The sequence below is a fragment of the Narcine bancroftii genome, chromosome 11 (genome assembly GCF_036971445.1).
Source record: "Narcine bancroftii isolate sNarBan1 chromosome 11, sNarBan1.hap1, whole genome shotgun sequence".
Classification (NCBI taxonomy): Eukaryota; Metazoa; Chordata; class Chondrichthyes; order Torpediniformes; family Narcinidae; genus Narcine; species Narcine bancroftii.
The window spans coordinates 63,170,237-63,193,030 of NC_091479.1; the positions used below are offsets into that span (position 1 = coordinate 63,170,237).

The 22,794-nt window shown below is 41.4% G+C and overlaps 1 protein-coding gene and 1 long non-coding RNA gene across 9 annotated transcripts in view; one reads left to right on the forward strand and one right to left on the reverse strand.

Annotated features, from left to right (window-relative positions):
* The window catches only part of ipo8 (importin 8), a 161,215-nt gene extending 141,799 nt beyond the window's left edge, over positions 1–19,416 (reverse strand). For 4 of the 7 annotated variants that reach the window (XR_011346521.1, XR_011346522.1, XM_069903133.1 and 1 more), the window contains exon 1: positions 19,071–19,415. Coding sequence is in view for 2 of the 7 variants with exons in the window: in XM_069903133.1 (XP_069759234.1) it covers positions 19,071–19,154 (84 nt within the window). In the remaining 5 variants the exon portion in view is untranslated. Of the gene's footprint in view, positions 1–19,070 lie in introns of all 7 variants that reach the window. The other 3 variants (XR_011346524.1, XR_011346523.1, XM_069903134.1) reach the window with 2 other exon arrangements.
* LOC138745814 (uncharacterized) overlaps positions 18,128–22,794 on the forward strand; it is a 28,463-nt gene continuing 23,796 nt past the window's right edge. For both annotated transcript variants that reach the window (XR_011346526.1, XR_011346525.1), the window contains exon 1: positions 18,128–19,456. This is a non-coding gene — a long non-coding RNA (uncharacterized lncRNA). The remainder of the gene's footprint in view (positions 19,457–22,794) is intronic.

Below are 22,794 nucleotides of genomic sequence, written 5' to 3' on the forward strand. Positions count from 1 at the left end.
AATTGTAAGTTGGACCATCATAAGTAGGGGACCACCTGTATGTGCAAAGTCCAGCCTACAACCAGTTGGACCATCATAAGTAGGGGACCACCTGTATGTGCAAAGTCCAGCCTACAACCTCCATGATGACCAAGAATTCAACTATGCTTGAATTACTATGTGTAATTCCTTGGATTACACATGTTGCTATTTCATAACCAGTGTTCTTTTTTTAAAATTATGCAGTTAACAATATAAACAGAGCACTTAACTATGCTCCTAAAGCATCAAAATAAAAGGCTTTGATCAAGATGTTTAACAGCACTTGTCATATCTAATTCTGATCTAAATACTTTAAAATCACAACCACTGTCTCTAATTTGCCCAAGTTAGCCCACTTCATGTCTACATCAGGGGATTGAATAGGATTGCTCAGCAATTTTATGAATCACTCTTGGAAAATTCAGGTGCAAAATGAACAAGGGGAAGAAGAACCACTGACTCTAAATAGATAATTCTGCAAAGCAACCACCACAAACAAATAATTTCATCAGTACTACCAATGAACCCAAGCAATTTCTCATGGACTGAAGAAACATGCCACTATCAAGTCACATAAGAGCAGAAAAATAAACGTATTTTACAGATGCAGATGGGGTGGAGGGGAGTGATAAAAAGATACAAAACCAAAACACTGCAATTTTGCCTGTCATCACAATTGCTCCACAGCACACACAATATTACTGGCTCTCCACTCAGCTCTGGATCACCTCAAAAACAGCAACTCATGCATAAGGCTGCTCTTCATTGACTACAGCTTAGCCTTCAACACCATTATTCCCTCAGTTCTGGTCAACAAGCTTTCTGGATCTCTGCACCCACCTCTGCAACTGGGTCCTTGACATCCTCATCGGAAGACCACAGTCAGTGCGAATTGGAAACAACGTCTCATCCTCACTGACAATCGACACTCCCACATCTCAAGGACCCAAGCTTAGCCCACTGCTTCACTCGCTAAGCACCCACGAACAATTCCAATGCTATCTACAAATTTACCGATGGCGCCATGGTTGTCAGCAGAATCACAAATGACATTGTGGAAGCATATAGGAGGGAGATAGATCAACTAGTTGAGTGGTGTCACACCAACAACCTTGCACTCAACATTAGCAAAACCAAGATGATTGTGGACTTCAGAACACGAACCAGTCCTCATAAAGGGGTCATCTGCAAGGAGGGTCAAGAACTTCAAATTCCTGGGTTTCAACATCTCTGAATATCTCTCCTGGAGCCTCCATGCTGATGCAATCACAAAGGCGGCTCTACTTTGTGAGGAGTTTGAGATTATGTATGTCACTGAAAACTCTCCAAAACTTCTACAAGTGTACCATGGAGAGCACTTCAGCTGGTTGCATCACTGGCTGATACGCAATTGCCAATGCTCAGGATAAGAAAAAAACTCCAGAGGGTTGTTAAATCAGCCTGCAACATCTCGAGCACCAGTCTTCGCTCCATCGAGGACATCTACAAGAGGTGTTGTCTTAAGAAAGGAGCCTCTATCTCAAGGATCCCCTCCTCCCAGGCCAGGCCCTCTCCACTCTGCTACCATCGGGAAAAAGGTACAGGAGCCTGAAGACAAGCACTCTATGGCACAAGGACAGCATCTTTCCCATTGCCATCACATTCCGAAATAAATAATTTAATTCTTATAAATGACTATAATTACAATCTACCTTAACACCTGAATACTTAATATGATCAGACCATTTAAATTTCACAATATGCCTACATGAAGAATACTCCATTTCAGCTAAAGGCATAATCTCACTCTTTTCCCAATTAATTTTATAACTTGATATCTCATCATACTGTTCCAATCTATCATGTAAACTCCTCAAAGAATTCTGAGGTTCTGTTAAATATATCACAACATCCTCTGCAAACAAATTAATTTTATATTCATCAGATTTCACCTTAAAACCTTTAATATTACTATCTTCTCTAATCACCTGAGCCAAAGGTTCAATAACTAATGCAAATAAAGCTCGTGACAAAGGGCAGCCTTGTCTAGTCGATCTAGTCAACATAAAAGGAAAAGATAACTGTCCATTTGTCACAACTCTAGCAATAGGACTTCTATATAAAGCCTTAATCCAACCAATAAAAAAGGGGCCAAATTTAAATTTCTCCAAAACTTTAAATAAAAAAAACTCCACTCTACTCTATCAAAAGCCTTTTCTGCATCCAATGAAATAACTATTGATAGGTTGGATCCCTCCCGAGAAACATTAACTAAAGAAATCAACTTCACAATATTTCTCATTTCTCATCATCTATATTAGGAGCATAAACATTCATCAAAGTCCAAGACCCAGAATTTTTTTTACAATTAACAATCAAAAGTCTACCAACTTACTCAATAACTTATTCCAATTTAAAAGATAACTTTTTATTAATCAAAATAGCTACTCCTCTTGCTTTTGAATTAAACCAAGACGCTATAACTTGTCCAACCCAATCTCTTTTCAATTTCTAATGTTACTTCTCAGATAAATGTCACTTGCAAAAAAGCACATCAACCTTCAATTTTTTAATATACGCCAATAATCTTTTTCTCTTATCGCATTATTAAGCTCATTAACATTAAAGTAGCAAAATTTAAATTAGCCACCATTACAATTCACTTCAAAAACCACCTTACCACACATGATGAAACTCCTCCCCATGGCAACCACACAAAAAGGACTAAATGATCTCCTCAAAAGAAAAAGAAAAAAAACCCATATATTTTTTTTTAAAAAACAATAAATCCTGTACTACAGTATTATCCCCCTCAATTATACGGAAATGAGCAGTGCTACAAAGTGGCGAATGATTTCGGAAGGATCAGTAGCCAAAGCAAACCACATTCCCCCCCAAAAGAAAAAAAATAATATTCAACAAATCATCTCAAGTATGACATGCTTCCTCCAGATCTCTATTAACTTGATCATCATCGATGTCAATATCAATCAACTGCTGAGATTCCTTCTTTCGCCTTCCATTCTTCCCCTTCTGAACTGGAACAGACTGTTGGAAAAAACCTTTCTTGACTTTTCATCTTTTCATTATCCGGTAGAGAATTAGCAAATGTTAGAGCTTCAGCATCATCAGTAAAGAACAGAGATTGAAAGTGTCCATAAAAAACTTTAAGTACAGCAGGATATCGAAAAGCAAATTTATGTCATTTCTTCCAAACAGCTTCAGCAGAAGTAAACAGCTTGACTCAAATCAGCATGAAATAAAACTATTTTATTCTTAACCACCAAGGGCCCTTGATTATTTCTCGCATTTTAAACTGAACTCTTAAAATCAATTCTCTATCTTGACAGTGTCAAAATTTAATCAGGACAGAACGTGGAGCTTGACCTGGAAGAAGTTTCCTTCTTATCACTCTATGAGCTCTATCCAATTCCAAACCATTGGGAAAATATTCTTTCCTCAAAACTTCAGGAATCCACTTCTGAAAAAATTGAACTGCATCTGGACCTTAAAAATCTTCCGGAAGACTAACAATTTTAACATTTATTCCTTCGAATTTGATTCTCCAACGCAACAATGTTCTTCAATAAATCATCTCTCTGAATTTCCTAACCAGTGAATGAATCCTCCATCTGACCCATCTTTTCTTTACCTTGTTCCACATCATCCTTACTCTCATGAAAATCCTCTTCAATCTTAAATTTATCTTGCACCTTGTCCACCATTTTCACACACTTTGCCACATCCAACTTAATAGATGATATTTTCCCCTTTATATCAGCAAGTTGTTCCTTCATAGAAGAAAAAACCTTGACCCATCTGAGTTGCCAAATTTTTTCTGTTTCGATATATCAGCTTGTGATGGTGGATCTGAATAATGAGGGTCAGATTTAAACTTTGTTAAAACCTGTTTAGATATGGGCCTACCTTTATATATAACAGTCTCTTCCTCCTCCATACCTGGGTAAATTTCTTCTTCTTTCAATCCCTCCCCAATGTCACCTTCTTCCTCCTCCGTCGATGCTGAAGACATTTCAGCCCAACTGCAGGTTCAGATCCCTCCTCCTGTCAGCCCAGCCCTGGGCCAAGAGGTCAGGACCTCCTGCAGCCTGGGCCGCACTCGATATAAAGCACACGCGCAGTTACTCCTGCTGATCCGAAGGAGAGTGTCGTCGGGTCCCGGCGCCATCTTCCGCAACGCTGCACGAAGTCGGCACCAGAGTCGAATGGATTTTACTGAGGGACTGGCGTTGCTGTCTTGGGTGAGGAGGAATAGACTCCGGAGGCTCCATTTCAAAGGTAGGCCCAAGTTATTCTGTACTTGATAGCTGTTAGTAGTTTTTTTTAACTGCTTGTGCTTTTGTTTTTCTCATAATTACTTTCAGAATATATCAGCAATATATTCAATATTTTCTGAAAAAATATAAAAACTTTAAAGTCAGGTTTTTAATAGTTCTGCCAGGGGGAGGTATTTCTCCACATCTTCTCCCTATGCCATCACACCATGCCATCCCCCAATTTATGCACAATTCTGAAAAGATTATTCAAATTTAAAGTTCAGTCTTAGAGATCAAAATGCTTTTAAACTGCCACGCCTGGGTAGCTCTCCTGGGACCCCAGTGTGTTTAATGGGTCGAAGGTGCTCCCAGCACCTTTTAACATGCAGAAGGATCACCCCATTAATTCACCGGATGAAATGAAGTGAACGTTTTTAACCTTATTCTTCCTGGGAAGCAGATTTAAACCACGTTATATCACCTTTCCTGACCTGCACTGCTGAGTTCCTCCTCTACATTTGAACTTGGCGCCAACATGCTGCCCGGTGACGCACACACGCAAGTGCTGACATCACTGGAATAATTGGGTTGGCCATTTTTGTTTTCAAGCTGCTGGTGGACAAGACCTAGATAAGTTTAACTGAGTTCCCTGACTACCTCTGAGGTAGGGCAGGGACCCAATTGATTTAGGAGCATTCTGACTGGGTCAGATCCTTTCAAGCTGCCTTGTAAGTGGAGTGCCTAGTTAACCCCATTTAACAAGGCAGCTTGAAAGTGCCTTCAGAGTCTTTAGTCTGTTGTTCAAAAGTTCTCAAAACTCACAAATTCTTGTGGAGTTGCTTTCAGACAAATATTTCTTCATACTAATGACTTTTTTTTTATATACAATTCCCCTCTCTGGCATGGAGGTTACAGTACTTGTGATTTTCACACTGATTTCACAAACCCAGGCAAGGATTAAATAAAGTGACCATTATAATGGCTGCAGTAGTAATGCTCTCTCTTGACCAAAAGAGACAGTCGAAGTGGCCCTTTGCTTCAAAGCCACTGATTTTGTGTTCTTTCCTGGACAAGGGAAATCACAACAGCACCTTTCTCACTGAAGGTGACTGCAGATCTGACCTCAGATGACCTGGTTCATAATATTATTATTATTAATTATAATGTCTTCCATATGATATCACTGTTGGCTCTGTTTGAAGTTTCTTCAGAAAAAGAGTCAAAAAGCAAATGGTCTTTGGCCTATCTCCACAGGTCATGAAGCAAATGACTTTGTTTACGCAGGTGTTTCTCCAGCAAACATTCATTGTCTCCAGTATTTCTATGGAACTCTAGTTTTTATGGCTTTTAACTGAACAATGATAAGGTTTTGATGGCTCCCACTTGACTGAGCCTTGGCATCTGCTTTAAAATGATGTAATGTGTGTCTTTCCGTTTCCAACCCACACACTCTCTAAAATGTGTTATGTAATAACAAAAAGATTAATAATAACACAAGTATATCACACCTCCTTCCAAGGGAGAAAATTTTGAGGTTTTCAGAACAAAATTTTAAACTGCAAATCTAACATCTTGAAAGAAAATCAGCAATTACATTATCTTTGCCTTTAATGAGCTATCATTAAAACATATTCTTGCAAAATTAAACTGCAGTTTAACAATCGTCTATTTTTACTTTTACTCAATAACACTAATGGCTTATGATCAGTGTAGACAACAATTGGTCTCTGGGCATTGCAAATGTAAACCTCAAAATGCTACAAAGCCCATACAAGGGACAATAATTATTTTTCAATAGTTGAATAATTATTTTGATGTTTATTGAATTTCTTAGAGACATAGGCCACTGGATGGTCAATGTCATAACAATCATTTTTTTGTAATAGCAAAGCTCCTGTAGCTTCATCCCTACCATCTATTCCTAAAAAAAAATGATTTTTCAAAGTCAGGTGACTTAAACCACTGGCTTGTAACATAAAATTGTAACATTGTAACATAAAATGCATCCTGACAAATGGTTGTCCAAATAAACTTTTGACCATTTTTTAAAAGGTTAGTCAAATGAAGAGCGATATCAGCAAAATTTTTAAAGAACTTTCTATAATACCCTACCATTCCTAAAAATCTTCTAATAGCTTTCTTACCTATGGGAATGGGAAACTCAAAAATCATCTGAACAGGTGCCACTTTTCCTTAGCCAACAACATATCCAAGATATGTAACAGTAGCATGGCAAAATTCACTTTTAGCTAAATTAACAGTAAGGTTGGCTTCTCAAAGTTTGTGGAACAATTTCTCTAATGCAAACATGTGTGCTTCTCAGGTGTTATTCCAAGTAACCAAATATCATCAATATCTGCATCTGTATTCTCTAAATCTTGAGTCACAGAATGGATCATCCTTTGGAATGTTCCTGGAGCGTTCTTCATTCTGAATGGTAGAACATTGTATTCCTACAAACCTGACAGGGTTACAAATGCAGAAATTTCCCTCTCTCTCGCTCTCTCTGTTAAGGGAACATACTAGAAACTTTTTTAATAAGTCCATCTTTGCAAGAATCTTAGTCTTTCCAAACTTGTCTATGCAATCATCCACTCTAGAGATAGGCTAAGCAACTGTCTTTGTTACTGCATTAACTTTTCTATTATCAGTGAAAACTCTAACGATCCTATCTGATTTAGGCATCAGGACACAAGGTGAACTCCAATCTGAGATATAACATCTCATAATATCATTCTTTAACATATATTCGTTCTCTTGATCTACCAGTTTACACTTTTCAACATTCATTCAATCTGAATGCTGTTTGATAGGTTTAGTTTCTCCAACCTCAACATCATGACAAGCTATTCAAGTTCTCTGAGGCACATCTGGAAGCAAATTCCTAAATTTTTAAATCAGCTGTTTCATTTGTTCCTTTTCCTGGGGCTGCAGATAAGCCAATTTATCATCCAAATGGAATCTCTCCAAAGTCTCTTGAGATGTTGGAAAATTATAAACTATCTGCTGAAACAGTCCTAACATAAAATTACTCCCCGGTCTGATTGGAAGCTATTTAGGCAGACCAAACAAAGAGAAAATTTGACATAGTTTGAGCTTTAATATTTTGAAGTGCTATTACCTCTGGAAAGCTGGAGGCTGGACACATGACAGTTTTTGACTTGGGCAATGGGGCAACATAATCAACAATAACTTCAGTAAAAGGTTCACCAAAAGCAGGAACAGGTTTTAAAGGAGCCACTGGGTGACCCTGATTAGGTTTCCCCACAACCTGACAGGTGTGACAGATCTGACAAAATGTCCCAACATCTATTCTCAAACTAGGCCAATAAAATTGATTTATAATTTTATAGATCGTTTTCTTTCCACCAAGATGACCACCTAAAGATGTACTATGGGCCAAGTCATCCCTATAGGCTTTAGGAACCACAACCTGGTGAACAACTGCCTTTATTGGCAGGGATATCAGGTGATCTCCACTTCCACATCAACACACCTTCCTTGAAATAATATCCAACCGGCATTTTCTTAATTTCATCAGCAAAGAGAGCCTTATCAGGTTCTCTGTTCTTTATCTCTATAAACTCCTTTTGTGATAATGATAAATCATTGTGATAATGATAGGTCATTACAACCTGATTGCTATGGTGCCCTTTGCAGACTTCTGTCCTTTTAAGTCAGATTGTCTAGCACCGACTTCACTGGCAAGCTTTTTACCCATAGCCCGTGTTATGCACAAGCTGGGTATATGTCAGAATCTGTTTCAGTCTCATCAATGACCGACTTATCTGTCAACTTCACTGCAGGGACAACTGCCAAATCATTTCCTAATAACAATGAAACTGGCAAACTTGATCTAATCCCTATCTTAACAAGTCTATTAATTAATTCTGATTTCAACTTTATCTTGTGCAGAAGTATCAACTCCTCCCCCTACCCCTCCAACATTTTGTTTGTGCACCTGCCTATATTTTGCTCGTACCTTGATAAAGGGATCAAGCCCAAAATGCTGGTTATGCATCTTTATCTTTGCTATTTGCTGTTTGACTGGCTGATTTTCTCCTGCATTGTTCTTACAGCGATGTGATTCATTAGGTTTACAAGATCTGCTGTGGTAATAGGCAAGACTGGGACTCAATGGGAAACGGGAAGCTACAAGAAAGACTCTGTGAAGACTCCAGACAGCAGGAGTGGTCAAGATGGAAGCCAGATCCTAAAGCAACTTCAGAGAGGGAGGTCAGATAAACCAGGAACAGGTCCTATTTGAGGATCTGCAATTTTGCAAAAAATGGCATCTTTACACAGGGGGCATTAGAAAGAAGTCATTTAAATTCAAAAAGACTTCAACTGAATAGGCAATAAACATATGGTGAAACCAATGAAATTGAAATCCACAGTACAAAAAGTGATTGCTCAAAATTCTTCACTATCTAACCTTTGCAAGAGAAATGCTTTTAAAATTGGGAGAGTGAAATGAATTTTGGAGGAACAAATCTGGCAGCTGCAAACCACCTAGAATAAAGCCTGCACTCTGTGGCAAAGCAAAGCAATAGTGTTTGCTGACCTTCTCAAAAAAATGTTGCTCACAAAGATTTAATTATCTCGAAATCTACAGCATGGACCTGTCCTTTTCTGTCAGTGAAAACTTTAGTATTCAGGAGTGACAAAGTCATTAACCTGCTTCAACAGCTAATCATTTACAAAAATTCTCTCAAGACTATTCAAAAGCACAATCTCTGTAAAACTTTGAAACACTTTATACAACACAAAGTAAATTGGAATTATATATTAAACTCTGTAATCATTTTTGAGATTTTCAACGTCAGAATAACTAAAGAAATCAAAGTGGAATGAAGCAAGGAAGAAAGTGGATTAAGAAAGGAGAGGGAAAGAAACAATATTTTAAATGATCATGGATTTTAAAAAATGCAAAACTGAGTAAATAAGTCCAAATATTTATGTATATTTATTCACAGTGAAATGATAATAAACTTGAACTTGTTTTATTTGGAAATAGTTACTTTAGATATTGACATTCAGCACAGTAACAGGCCTTTACAGCCCTTGAGCCTGTCCACCCAATTAACCCTCAAAGCCCAGTAAGTTTTGAAGGGTGGGAGGAAACCGGAACCCCCAGAGAAAACCCACGTAGACACAGGGAGAATGTACAAACTCCTGACAGAAAGTGTAATGGCATTGTGTAGCCCGATATTGGTGAATACTTGAGTAACTGGAAAATCTAAGGCAAATATTGTATTCAAAAATTACTCTGAAGAAATCTAATATCTCAACATCAAACCTACAATATGAGAAAGATTGAAACCAAAGTTTTCAGTCACTTGTAACAATTGATCAAATAAAGGAGTGATTCCACAGCTCATTTCATTGCTTGGTTTTGATTTTGCAGTCTATCTTGTGATTTGTGACATGAACTACTTATCCCTAAATACCGATGACCAAATTGATTCAGATTTGTTATGTAAATCCAGCGATTCAAGAGGTTTACAAGTTTACCACTTTTCTGTCGCATCAGATCACCTTGTGATTGATGGAGCACAGTTATCCAAGGTTGATCATTTGCCACAAGATTTTTGCAAATGATATTTGCAAATCTCTTTTGCAATTTCTTGGTCCACAACATAGTTTTAGTGCAGAAGAGGATTGCTATATCATGACACAAAATCTATTAGAATTGTGGAAACTTGAAGTGGGCTGGTCTTGATGGGTTTTTTTCAAACATTCTTCTGATCAAGCATATTTTATAATCTGCTACAATTTTCTGGAAGTCTGCACCAAAGGAAACAAAAGAGTTATGACCATGGTCACAGTTCCACATGCCAATCCATTTTCTAAGCTTGTCTGCCTTTCCTACAGTACTCCTTGCATTGAAATAGATGCACCAGAGAACATTATTTCCGTCATGCACAACTCTGTGATTTCTGTCTTTTTTTTTGAAATTTATTTATAGTATCTCCATACATTCATTTCAAATAGACTTAGTATAATATTACATAATAGATACTAAATAATTTTCAAATTTTCACCCCCCCCCCACCTCCCCTAACCCCTCAGGAAACCACCTTGTGGTGGTTAATTCCCAAAAACCCAAATGGGTGTGGTATAAACCACAAGTGGCATATGACTTTCGGGAGCAGAAGTACCACCCCCTCCCTCCCCCCCCCCCCCCCCGCCCCAGGCAGACAAAATACACGTATAAATCGAAAAATCATCATTTCTTATATCCATAAAACCCCGGTCCATCAATTTAACCAATCTTATTCATAAACTCTTTTTTTTTTGAAAATCCAAACTTGATATTAAATTTTGCACCCTTTCCACCCTCCCAACACTGAGTTAAACATTGTTTACAATCAATAAAAGTTTTTTTTTTAAATTTTTTTTTCAAGTCTTCCTGAATTTCATCCACTGAATTAAAACACCTCTGAACATCCCAGTTCAACACCGAATCTTCCATTCTTCTCAGTCTCAAATTGAATTTGTAGCTTACTTTCAAAAAAAGTTTTTTTCAAATCTTTTAAAATTTTCTTGAACATAATTCCTTCGGTCTTGATCTTCTAAAGCATCAATGTTATTCATAAGTTCTTTCTTCTGTGTTTCCCAATTTAATACCAAATTTTCCACTTTGTCAATCTTCTCAATGTTAAGTTGAAATTATTGTTTATTTTCAAGAAAAACTTATTCAAAATTTTTAACTCTTCTTGGACATTGCTCCTTCGACTTTAATTTTTATAAATCATCAATCTTGTTCATAGTTTCTTTCTACTGAATTTCCAAATTTAATAATAAAGTTTCCATTTTTTCCAATTTTCCCAATATTAAACTGATCTTGTTGTTTAGTTTAAAAAAAACCTTTTCAAAACTATTAAAATCTGTTTGCAATGTATGCATACTCACAGATAATAAATTCACTCTTCCAATATTCCATCCAAAAAAAAAAATCACTGATAAACCTTATTGCAGGTCAAGGAGTTCCATATATATGTTTATCTTCAGAAAATATTTCAAATATTTCAAATCAACATTCGTCGCCATCTTTCAAAAAGGAGTCCGAAATCAACTTTAATAAGTTCTGTTCTTGAGAAAATTCCAGCACCAACTCCGGCTCTGTCTGGGCAAATAGGTCAAATTTCTTCCAAAGTCAAAGAATGTAATTTTGTTCTGTATTTATAGATAATAAATTCATCCTTCCAATATTCCATCCAAAAAAAATCACTAATAAACTTTAATGTTATCTGGATTTTTAAAACTCACGGGCAACCAATGCCAATTACTGCAATTCATCTTCATAAAACATTTCAAATCAATATTCATCACCATCTTTCAGAGGGGTGTCCAAGACCAGCTTATCCGACAGTCCAATTAATGAGCTCCGTTCTTAAGAAAATCCCAGCCTTGACTCCGTGGTTCTGTCTGGGCAAGTAGGCCGAGTTTCTTCCAAAGTCGGAGAGTGTAGTTTTGTTCTGTATTTGAACTCTATTTTCCTTAATCTTTGTTGCCATTTTAAACATCTTTCAGAGGGGTGTCCAAGGCCAGCTTATCCGACAGTCCAATTAATGAGCTCCGTTCTTAAGAAAATCCCAGCCTTGACTCCGTGGTTCTGTCTGGGCAAGTAGGCCGAGTTTCTTCCAAAGTCGGAGAGTGTAGTTTTGTTCTGTATTTGAACTCTATTTTCCTTAATCTTTGTTGCCATTTTAAACATCTTTCAGAGGGGTGTCCAAGGCCAGCTTATCCGACAGTCCAATTAATGAGCTCCGTTCTTAAGAAAATTCCAGCCTTGACTCCGTGGTTCTGTCTGGGCAAGTAGGCCGAGTTTCTTCCAAAGTCGGAGAGTGTAGTTTTGTTCTGTATTTGAACTCTATTTTCCTTAATCTTTGTTGCCATTTTAAACATCTTTCAGAGGGGTGTCCAAGGCCAGCTTATCCGACAGTCCAATTAATGAGCTCCGTTCTTAAGAAAATTCCAGCCTTGACTCCGTGGTTCCGTCTGGGCAAGTAGGCCGAGTTTCTTCCAAAGTCGGAGAGTGTAGTTTTATTCTGTATTTGAACTCTATTTTCCTTAATCTTTGTTGCCATTTTAAACTAAAAACAATTGATAAACAAAACAAAGACTTTTAACAGAAAAGAAATATTCTTAAAACGGGTATTTATATAACTGCCTGGGGGAGACCGGGAATGCACGTCCGCTCCCTACGCCATCTTGCCACGCCTCCCCATTTCTGTCTTTGTATGTAGTCTAAACATCATTTTTCTTCCTCCATGCACTTTTCTGGTACTCTGATCCCCAACCCCCTGCAAATCCAGGTGAAACCCCTGAGCTTGATGGCATGCACTGGAGCATTCATCCTCCTGACCTTTCTGTCCCCATCTGAAAGGTCTTGCTCCATCTTCAACCTCTCTTGGTCTCTTGTTACATTTCATCCTTTGCATCATTTAACATTTCAACAATTTATTTTATTTTCCATCTTTCAGGCATCAAAGATTTCAAACTTCAGTAATCCTTAAATTCTAAAGCTCCTCCAGCTCATCCTTCATTTGTCACTGAACCCTATTTCTGCCTCCTCTCGTGTTCTTTAACATTAATTTCATATCCCTTCTGTTTTACTCCTCTCTGATCCTACCACCATGCCCACTGAATTAATTCCAACCCTGAAATAACAGTGAGTTCTTCTTTCATTGCCTTCACCTCCATGTCCATTTCTTTAGCCCCAAACTATGGAAACTGTCCCCCAATTCATCTGCACCCTCTCTTTTCCATTGCATTTCCTCACTCTAATCTATCTCACTCCAAACTTGAGGAACTCTGCCCCTTCCAACGTTGTCATCAAACATGCATTTGTTATTTGGCAAACTGACATCTACCTCAGAGACTAAACAGCAATATTCTGACAACTCCTCATATCTACCTCTGAACCATGTATCCGTGGGCTCATTTTCACCATGGACATCCAATTTCTCAGCACTTCCACCTCACACCTGAACGGCCTGAGAACCTTTCACTTCTTCCTCAAAGAAGGGCACAACCCCCCCCCCCCACCCCAACAACATCATCTTTGCCAGCCTGAACTCTCTTGCACTGAAGAACTTCTTGAATTCTAGTCACTTCCCCTGTGGGAACTGTCATGTGACAAGCCATGCCAGTTTCCTTGTGACTTTAATAATGATGAGTTTATTGCACAATGCACACCTACACCAGTCTTACTTCAGCCAAACAGGTACTTGGTAAAAGAATGCAATGGAATACTCTAAATTGCCATACATAATGAGATAATAAATACTGTACAAAATATTTTTAAAAACACATAAATGCTGGAGAAACTCAGCAGGTCAAACAGTGCCTTTATATAACAAAGGTAAAGATACATCATGAACTTTTCGGGCCTGAGCCCTTCATCAAGATGTGGGGGGAACATGAGAAGAGATGGCCAAACAAAAGGAGAGAGGGGGGGGGGGCTCTCCCCCTCCCCCCCATCATCTCCCACCCACACCAATACCCACCTATCTCCTTTCGTTCGGCCATCTCTCATGTTCCCCCACACCTTGATGAAGGGCTCAGGCCCGAAACGTTCGTGATGTATCTTTACCGTTGCTATATAAAGGCACCGTTTGACCTGCTGAGTTTCTCCAGCATTTGTGTGCTTTTTATTGAACCATGGTGTCAACAGAATCTTGTGTTTTACCCCTGTACAAAAGATAGATTGATTGTAAATATTCACAGTTATCATTATGCAAGGAAGATAAGGTGAGTTACAATAATGCAGAAGGGGCTTTTTGTGGTACTGATTAGTGTCATAAGGGGAGGTTGAAAAACTCGATGCCATTGGGGAAAAAAAACTGTTCTTGAACATCAGTGCTGGACTTCCCAAAGGTGACAGCAACAAGAGGTTGTGACTAGAGTCCTTTATGATGTTGATTGCCTTCCTGAAGTAGCACCTCACACAAATATTTGCAATGGATGGGAGGTCAGAACATGGAATGTTCTTGGCAGTGTTTGCTATTTTCTACAGCTTTCTGCATTCCTGGGCATTCAAATGACCAAACATCATTTGCAGTATTCAACAATATGCCAAATCTACTCAGACTTCGGTGAAAATAAAGGTATTAATGTGCCTTCATCAACTCAGGCCACGCAACTCTATCCCTTTTTCCAGTAATTTGATTATTGTATTGGTCCTGCTTCCAACTCTCATTGGAAAGTTTAAATGTCATCACCTTTATTGCTGATTTTAAACCCTGCTGTCATTTTCATGTGGTACAACTCTTTCCTTGAATCATCTCAGTAGATTGACTAGAGACGAATATCCACTACCAGCCAACAGGCACCTACAAATATCTTAAAATGCCTTTCACACCCTGGTTTCCCCCAGTTTCTCCAGCTCTATTTTACCCACCCTGATAATGAAATTCCAACATTTCTGAGATGGTTTTCATTTACCATGGCTTTCCCTCCATCAAAGCTGACAGACTTTTTAACTGCACCAATTCCATTTTCCATTCTTCTGCTCTCACCCATGCTCCCCCTTGCCAGAACATGGATAAGATTACTCTTGATATTTACTATCTTACCAACCTTCATTCAATAAATCATCATTTTAACAACCTACAACATAATGCCACCGCCAAACCCTTCTCAATCTCTGAGCTGACTGATCACCCTGCAACTTCCTTATTCACTCTTCCATCACTACCAACACCTAGCTGCCTTCGCACAGCAGCAGGAAGCACAATAACTTTATTTGCCTCCTTTCTCACTATTTAGGGATCAAAAATAACCCTCCAAGTGAACCAGCAGTTCATTTGCACTTCTTCCATTTCAGATTTCAGATTTATTGTCAGAGTACGTACATGACATCATGAACAATCCTGTGATTCTTAATCCTGCAGGTGAGACAGAATTACCACTTATTGGTAGAGAAAGAAAAACTGTACTGAAAATACAGATGTAAGAAAATAAATAAATGTAAACAAACTGTGCAATTCACAGAGATAAAAAAAATCAAAAAGTGCAAAAGAGTCCTTAAATGAGTCCCCATTTGAGTTTGTTGTTGAGGAGTCTGATTGCAGAGGGGTAGCAACTGTTCCTGAATCTGGAAGTCAAAGTCTTATGGCACCTATAGCTCTTTCCTAATGGCAACAGTGAAAACGGAGAAAGTGCTGGGAGATGTAGATCCTTGATGATTGCTGCAGCTCTCCAACGGCAGCGTTCCCTGTAGATGTCCTTAGTGGGGAGAGTTTTGTCTGTGATGTCTTGAGCTGGTCCACTACCTTTTGTAGGCCTTTACACTCAGGGATATTGGTGTCCCCATACCAGACTGTGCTACCACCAGTCAGCACACTTTTCACCATATAATCTGTAGAAATTTACCAGGGTTTCCAATGTCAAACCAAACCTCTGCAAACTCCTGAGAAAATAAAGGTGCTTACATTCTTTCTTCACATGCCATTGGTGTGTTGGGTCCAGGAACGATCTTCTGAGAATGACTCCCAAGAATTTAAATTTTCTCACCCTCTCCACCTCTGATCCCCAAATGATCACTGGATCGTACAGTTCTGGTTTTTCCTTCCTGAAATCAACAATCACCTCTTTGGTTTTGGTGACATTGAGTGTGAGGTTGGTGCACCATTCAGCCACGTTTTCAATCTCCATCCTATATGCTGAGTCATTGCCCTTTTTTATACAACCCATTCCTTTTTCCTTTGGCTTGGCTTCGCGGACGAAGATTTATGAAGGGGTATGTCCACGTCTGCTGCAGGCTCGTTGGTGACTGACAAGTCCGATGTGGGACAGGCAGGCACGGTTGCAGCGGTTGCAAGGGAAAATTGGTGGGTTGGGGTTGGGTGTTGGGTTTTTCCTCCTTTGTCTTTTGTCAGTGAGGTGGGCTCTGCAGTCTTCTTCAAAGGAGGTTGCTGCCTGCCGAACTGTGAGGCGCCAAGATGCACGGTTGAAGGCGATATCAGCCCACCGGCAGTGGTCAATGTGGCAGGCACCAAGAGATTTCTTTAAGCAGTCCTTGTACCTCTTGTTTGGTGCACCTCTGTCTCGGTGGCCAGTGGAGAGCTCGCCACAGAACACGATCTTGGGAAGGCGATGGTCCTCCATTCTGGAGACGTGACCCAACCCATTACTGTGGTATCAATTGCAGTTAGGGGCCCACAACATGGTTTCCCTTGCACTGGAGAAACCAAAAGTAGATTGGTAACCATTCTGCAGAACACCTTTACTCATCTGCAAGGTTAACCCTTAGCTGCCAGTTGCTTGTCACTCTAATTCTCCAAACTACTCCCAACAAGACCACTCTTTCCATAGCTTCTTACACTGTTGCAATGAAGCTTAAAGTTAGCTCAAAGAACAACATGTCATCTTCCAACTAAAATAGTGCTTAAAAGAAAACAATTCTGGAGAAATTCCAAGCACTAAATGTCATCAGATCTCCACAGCCTCATAGCTTACATCTTAAAAGTTCTAAAGGAGTTGCTATGGAAACAATGGATGCATTAGTTATCATTTTTCAGAATTCTATAATAATTGATTAGTTTCTGCAGCATATAAAGTGGCAAATTTGATCTGGCATTTTAGAAGAAAAGAGATATTTAATAAAGTTCACATAAAATGTTAAGGTAAAAAAAATTAAACGATATGATCTTTGGGAATGGCTGACATGGTTGAAACAGCAAACGGATAGTGGGAGTTAATGGATCTTTTACAGGGATTAGTATCAGTCACTGTCATCGAGCCAAATAACAGGAACAGGGATTTTGGCCCAACTCAATGAAGATGACCATGCTGACTTCTAGATTAGCCCCATTTGCCTACATTTAGCACACATCCCTTCCTATTTATATAACTGTTCAGCTTTTTATGAACATAAAAATCATATCTAATTTAATAGCTTCCCCTAGCAGCCCATTCCAGATTCCTCGAAGTGAAAATGTTGCTCCTTGGGGCCCTCCTAAATATCTCCCTGCACACCTTGAGCCTATGCCCTCTAGTCCTAGAATCATCCTGGAAAAAAATTTTGTAAACATTTACTTAATGCATGCCCCTCATCTCTCCTCAGCCTCCTACAGTCCACAATATATTAAGAATGGTTGACGTCCAGGGCTTGGATGTCATCTATTCATAATGTGATTTACATGAGAGAACAGAGCATAATGTTTTATCTACCAATATTTAACTCCATTGTGAGGACAATGCAAAATAGCTTCAATATTACTTTGACAGATTGAGCAGGTGGGAAAAATCTATACGACCTGTACAAATGCAATTATTCATTTTGATAGGAAAAATAAAGGTAGTATTGGGAGGTATTGATGTCAACACCCAAAAAAAATTATTCAATTTAACAATAATGAATTAATGTGTCATGAGGTATTATATCAACTCAACATCGAGGGCTGAAGGGCCTGTACTGTCCCACAGTCTCCTATAATCCACAGGCTGGTGGTTGTTAAAAGGTCGTTGATCCCAAACAAACTTTAGTTACTCCTTGTAACTGAAGGAACGCACAACCAGACGGGTTGAGTTCAGTGAGCAAAAACTGCACGCGCTGGGGGGGGGCCGACGTCACCGGGGTTCCCCCAGCACGGGCTTCTGAGCCCGGTGCCGAGGTCAGGAGGAAACCCACCCCCACCCAACGGCGCCATTTTGGCCGGCTGCCCCGCCGCGTGCGTGACCAGCGGGGCCGGTTCGCCTGCCTAATGGCGTCCCACCACATCCTCCCCATTTACTGCCTGATCGACTGTGTAGGTCCAGCTTTTTTTTCAATTTTAATTGCAGATTCCTTGCTTGTGTCTGCTTTTTTATTTCACACTTAATTCAAGAATGTCAGATAGCCAGCTTGAACAGATGCATGAGGAAAGATGAAATGGCATCAACATGTTATTTTCCTCTCCTCACAGATGCTACCTGACCGAGTACATATCCCTTTATCTGAAGATTTCCAAACTACTTGGCATTTTGCATGCCACAATCCCAGCATCGCCTCCCTCCTCCTCCTCCCTGCATGGAACAGAGGGAGTTGAAAAGCAAAATCCTTCCGCACGCTACGTCGGCAGCGTCACCGCCACGTCATTCCGTTGCCGCCCTATCGCTGGCCTCCCCTTTGTTTGCTCTGTCCCGCCCCCTTGCATCGACTTCCTTTCGAAGCACAGAAGTTCCGAGGAGAGCCAATGCAGCCTGAATTGCTGACGAGATGGATGGTCTCGTCCCGGATAAGCCTGACTGACCCAAGTCTTTCTAACAGTTCCCGACGGGCAATGTCGCAGCAAAGTGGCGGACACTTGTTTTCTAAATCGCTCCATCTGGGCCAATTATTTCCGTTCCAACTGTTTCCAACGGCAGTGGAAAGGTCCCGGAAAGGAAGAGGGCAGGACGCCGCTCTCCATGGTCAGCTCAGGCCGTCATCGCTTTGATTTTGCACACATCAAGGGACTCTGCCCTGAGGGTGGTTCAAAGCAGCAGGAGACTCTGCTAAGTGCAAATTCAGTGAAAGTTGGCACGGGGGGGGGGGGTGGTGAACAAATCTGGGTGGCCATCAGTCTCACCAGTGAGCCAGCTGGCTGGAAACTCCTCTGGGAGAGTTTTTAGGACGCTATATAAATGCAGGTTCTTTCTTTGTGTTAACGCCAGTGTTCTCCCGGTGCGTGGATCTCCTGATTCCAGGGCGATCCTGCCCGCCCGCCCAGCGACCCGTCTTCCCAGGCCTCGATCACGACTTCAAGCCAAGCCGCGGTCGGCCGTCCCGAAAGGGGGGGGAGGGGGGTGTCGGGCCCTCACCTGGTTGAGCTCGGTCTCGGCCGCGATCCTGAGGTTGGGGTCGATGGTGCCTTTAAGCGCCTGAATGATCCGGTTGGGATCCATTTTGTTCGGCCTCCCCTCCTGCCCCGCGCGGCCAACGACGCCGCTCGGCGATGGATGGCGTCGCGTGCGCTCCGTCTTGGATGTGTTGTGGAGGGGGGAGGGGGAGGCGCTTTTCCTCCCTCCGCGCTCGCGCGTCACGTTGCGTCACTCAGAGGGGGCGCCAAACACGTTGATCGGGCTCGTCCCCCTCCAACCGATGCCAGCCCGGTCGCCATGGTAACGCGCCGCCATCTTTCTTCCTCCCCCTCCCCCCCCTCCTCACTTGGCTTCAAGTCATCTGATTGTCCAACCCGAGGAAAGTGGTGAGATGTTTATATGGAGCCGGCCCGCCCACTGGCCCTGGGCCACCATTCCTATCCTGGGATCCGGGCCAGCAGGGGTCTTCTGTGTATTACAGCCTGTCGTCCCCTCACCTTGTCTGTGGTTACTCGTCGTGCCGGTTCCCCGGTCCTCTGGACTGATCAGAACTGTGGGCCGGAGGTGTTGCTCGAGATGGACCGACCCCAGGGAATTTTAAGGGCGGGGATGAAGTCATTGAGCTCATCGAGGCTGCATGAGGCAGAACCAAAGCTGTTGTGGACGTGGCGGAGGAAGAGTTGAGGGGCCTTGCCCGTGGAGTCTTGGAGCGTGGATTGTTCCATGTCGCCAACAGCCATAGCCAGGGCTACTCCTTTAACGTGGAGAAAGTGGGTTGAGTCAAAGGAGAAGTTCCGCCAGCCAGAGGAGGGTTGGGGTGGAGGGGGGACCAGTCTGTTCTATTGACCAGGAAGAAACGAATAGCTTTGAGGCCTTCAGTGCAGTGGATGGAAGTGTACAGTTCTTGGATGCCCATGGTCAACATGAGGCTATCGAATTTAGGGAAATGGAAGTGATGACGTGTCCCAGATTTAGGAGTCAAGGAAAGCAGATGCCAATTTGGTGGGGCAGGAGCACATGGAAATGACGGATCTTCCGGGACCATTGGGTTTGTGGATCTTAGGTAGGAGGTAGAAACGGGCAGTGCAGGGTTGAGATACAATGAGATTGGAGGTTATGCTTAGACCAGAAGTGATGAGTTCAGAGATGGTGCATTTTGATGAGTTTTGGTAGGGTCCTGATGGAGGGGAGAGTTGTTGTCTGGCTTCGGCCAAATAGAGGTCATTACGCCAGACCACAACAGCACCACCCTTATCTGCAGGGTGAGATTAATGAGGAAGAGAGTGGAGGGCCAGGCATTCTGAGGGGGTGGAATTAAGCATGGAGACAGAGCCAACGGAAGAAGAGTTCAGCATCATGGCATCCGCGAAACTTGTTGAGGAGTGGGTGAAGGGTGTTGAAAGGGTTGCAGACTCTGGGGCAGCAGAGAACCGGTGCAGGGCACCAGAAAAAGGGAAGACCCCCCCCCCCCATTTGAGAAGGAAAACAAAAGTTAACCCATGGAACAGTGACCATGGCGCAGACCAGTTAGGGACTCTGAGGGTGGGTGGGCTGTTGGTGACTCAAGGTAAGGAACCCATGCAGGCTGCAGTTGACTGTGGTCAAGGAACTCACATCAGGCTGCAGACTGCTGGAGATTGGGTGAAGGGATACCAGGTACTGAAACAAGGATGTGAGAGGGTGCCAAGGGAACATGGAGGCTTCTTGATTGTGTCAGAGGTTCAGATCTAGAGCTCTGTGGCAGATCCATTTAAGTTCTGGTCAATGGTGAGGAATGAGCAATGGTTGTTGTGAGAATTGGTTATTGCCCATGACATGTATGGAATAAATGTTACTTGCTGCTTAACAGACCATGCCTGAGTATTCATATCTGTCTGTCCTCAGCCTAATCCATTGTCAGGATGAGACCACACAAACTTCTGAAATAATATATTAGTCCTGGACAGTCTTGACCAAAACAGCATATTACATGTTATAGTATTCGGTCCCCACCACATCTATCTGTTTCCTCTTCTACCTATTTTTCACCTGCTGCTGTTCTAACTTTTTTCTCTTTCCCCACCCCATCCAGCAGCCTCTTCCTCTGTTTCTATCCAGCTCTTCTGTTCAATGCCCTGTAATCTCTTGCCCACTCCCAACTTCCTTTACCCTTCATATAAATAATTTTTACTTTAATTTAGATAAATGTTTCCAACTAGAAAAGTTGGCTGACCATTTCTGCCCATGAATGCTGTCTAACCCATTGATTTCCTCCAGCATCTCATTGTTTTCTCAAGATTCCAATGTCTGAAGTTTTTGTGTTTCTCTCATGCCTTAGGTCTTGATGGTTGCTGCTTCATTTTCTGACCTAACAAGGGATTGAAGGGAAATTATTATTAAAGCAGCTGAAAAGGATTGGCCCTCAGGCACTACTTTGAGCAATGTTTTGGGTGACGTTAATTTACCTATTACATTCACAACCACCTTCTTTGTGTGAGGTACAACTCCAGACACTTGGAATTGTGGATTAGTGTCATAGTTTTTCTGACAAAGCAAATCACTCACAAACGGCATCTGGAATTAGGCTCATTTGTACAATTCTAAATCAGTCCTAAATCTAGAGGCAAATGGCCTAGTGACATGTAATTAATAGTTAATAAATATTACCTGAATAATCTCAAGTAAAACACAAAATTTGTGATTTTATTGACCTGAATTTAACTGGTGAGAATAAGGCATTGAAGCACAAGTTAGCTGAATTGGATTTGTCCTGCTTTTTTTGAAGACCGCATTTCTCGGCAATTTTCCACAGCTGGATAGTTGCCAGTGTTGTGACTGCTCTGGAACATTGTGGCTAGAGATGTGCTTTTGTTTTGCAGTGGGACTCCAACACTATAGTTGGGATGTGGAACCTGACTTTTATTTTGCTTTTCTCTCGTTTCCAGGAGTAAATTAAATCAGCTAGTTTCTGTAATGGCATTGATTGCAAGTGAAAATCAGGATGAGTCTGTACTCAGAACTGCTAGCTGAACATGGGTGTAAATGATTCCATTCTTAATGGGAGGAAGCAGGAGCTGGGTCTCAAGGAATGATGAGTTTAAGGGAAGCAGGACATAGGATATAATTTAAGTCATCACACTTTGTATGGAGACTCTAGTCCTTAATAACCAATTTCTCAGGGCATTGTACTTGAAGGTTTGAGCCATTCCTCAAGGTATGAGTAAAAAGCAGTCAGGCACCTGAATTAAAAGGCAGGGGAGATGGAAAGAAAGGGCAGGGAGATGAGCACAGAGAAAAGGTAATAATTGGACATGGATAGGACAGGAGAGGAAAGGTAAGATTTGATAGGGGGAGGGGGTGTCTCCATGAATATGGTCCTGGAGAAAAGGAGACAGAGGGAAAAGGAGAGAGACTTTCTTTGGCTTGGCTTCGCGGACGAAGATTTATGGAGGGGGTAAAAGTCCACGTCAGCTGCAGGCTCGTCTGTGGCTGACAAGTCCGATGCGGGACAGGCAGACATGGCTGCAGCGGCTGCAGGGGAAAACTGGTTGGTTGGGGTTGGGTGTTGGGTTTTTCCTCCTTTGCCTTTTGTCAGTGAGGTGGGCTCTGCGGTCTTCTTCAAAGGAGGTTGCTGCCCGCCAAACTGTGAGGCGCCAAGATGACGGTTTGAGGCGAGATCAGCCCACTGGCGGTGGTCAATGTGGCAGGCACCAAGAGATTTCTTTAGGCAGTCCTTGTACCTTTT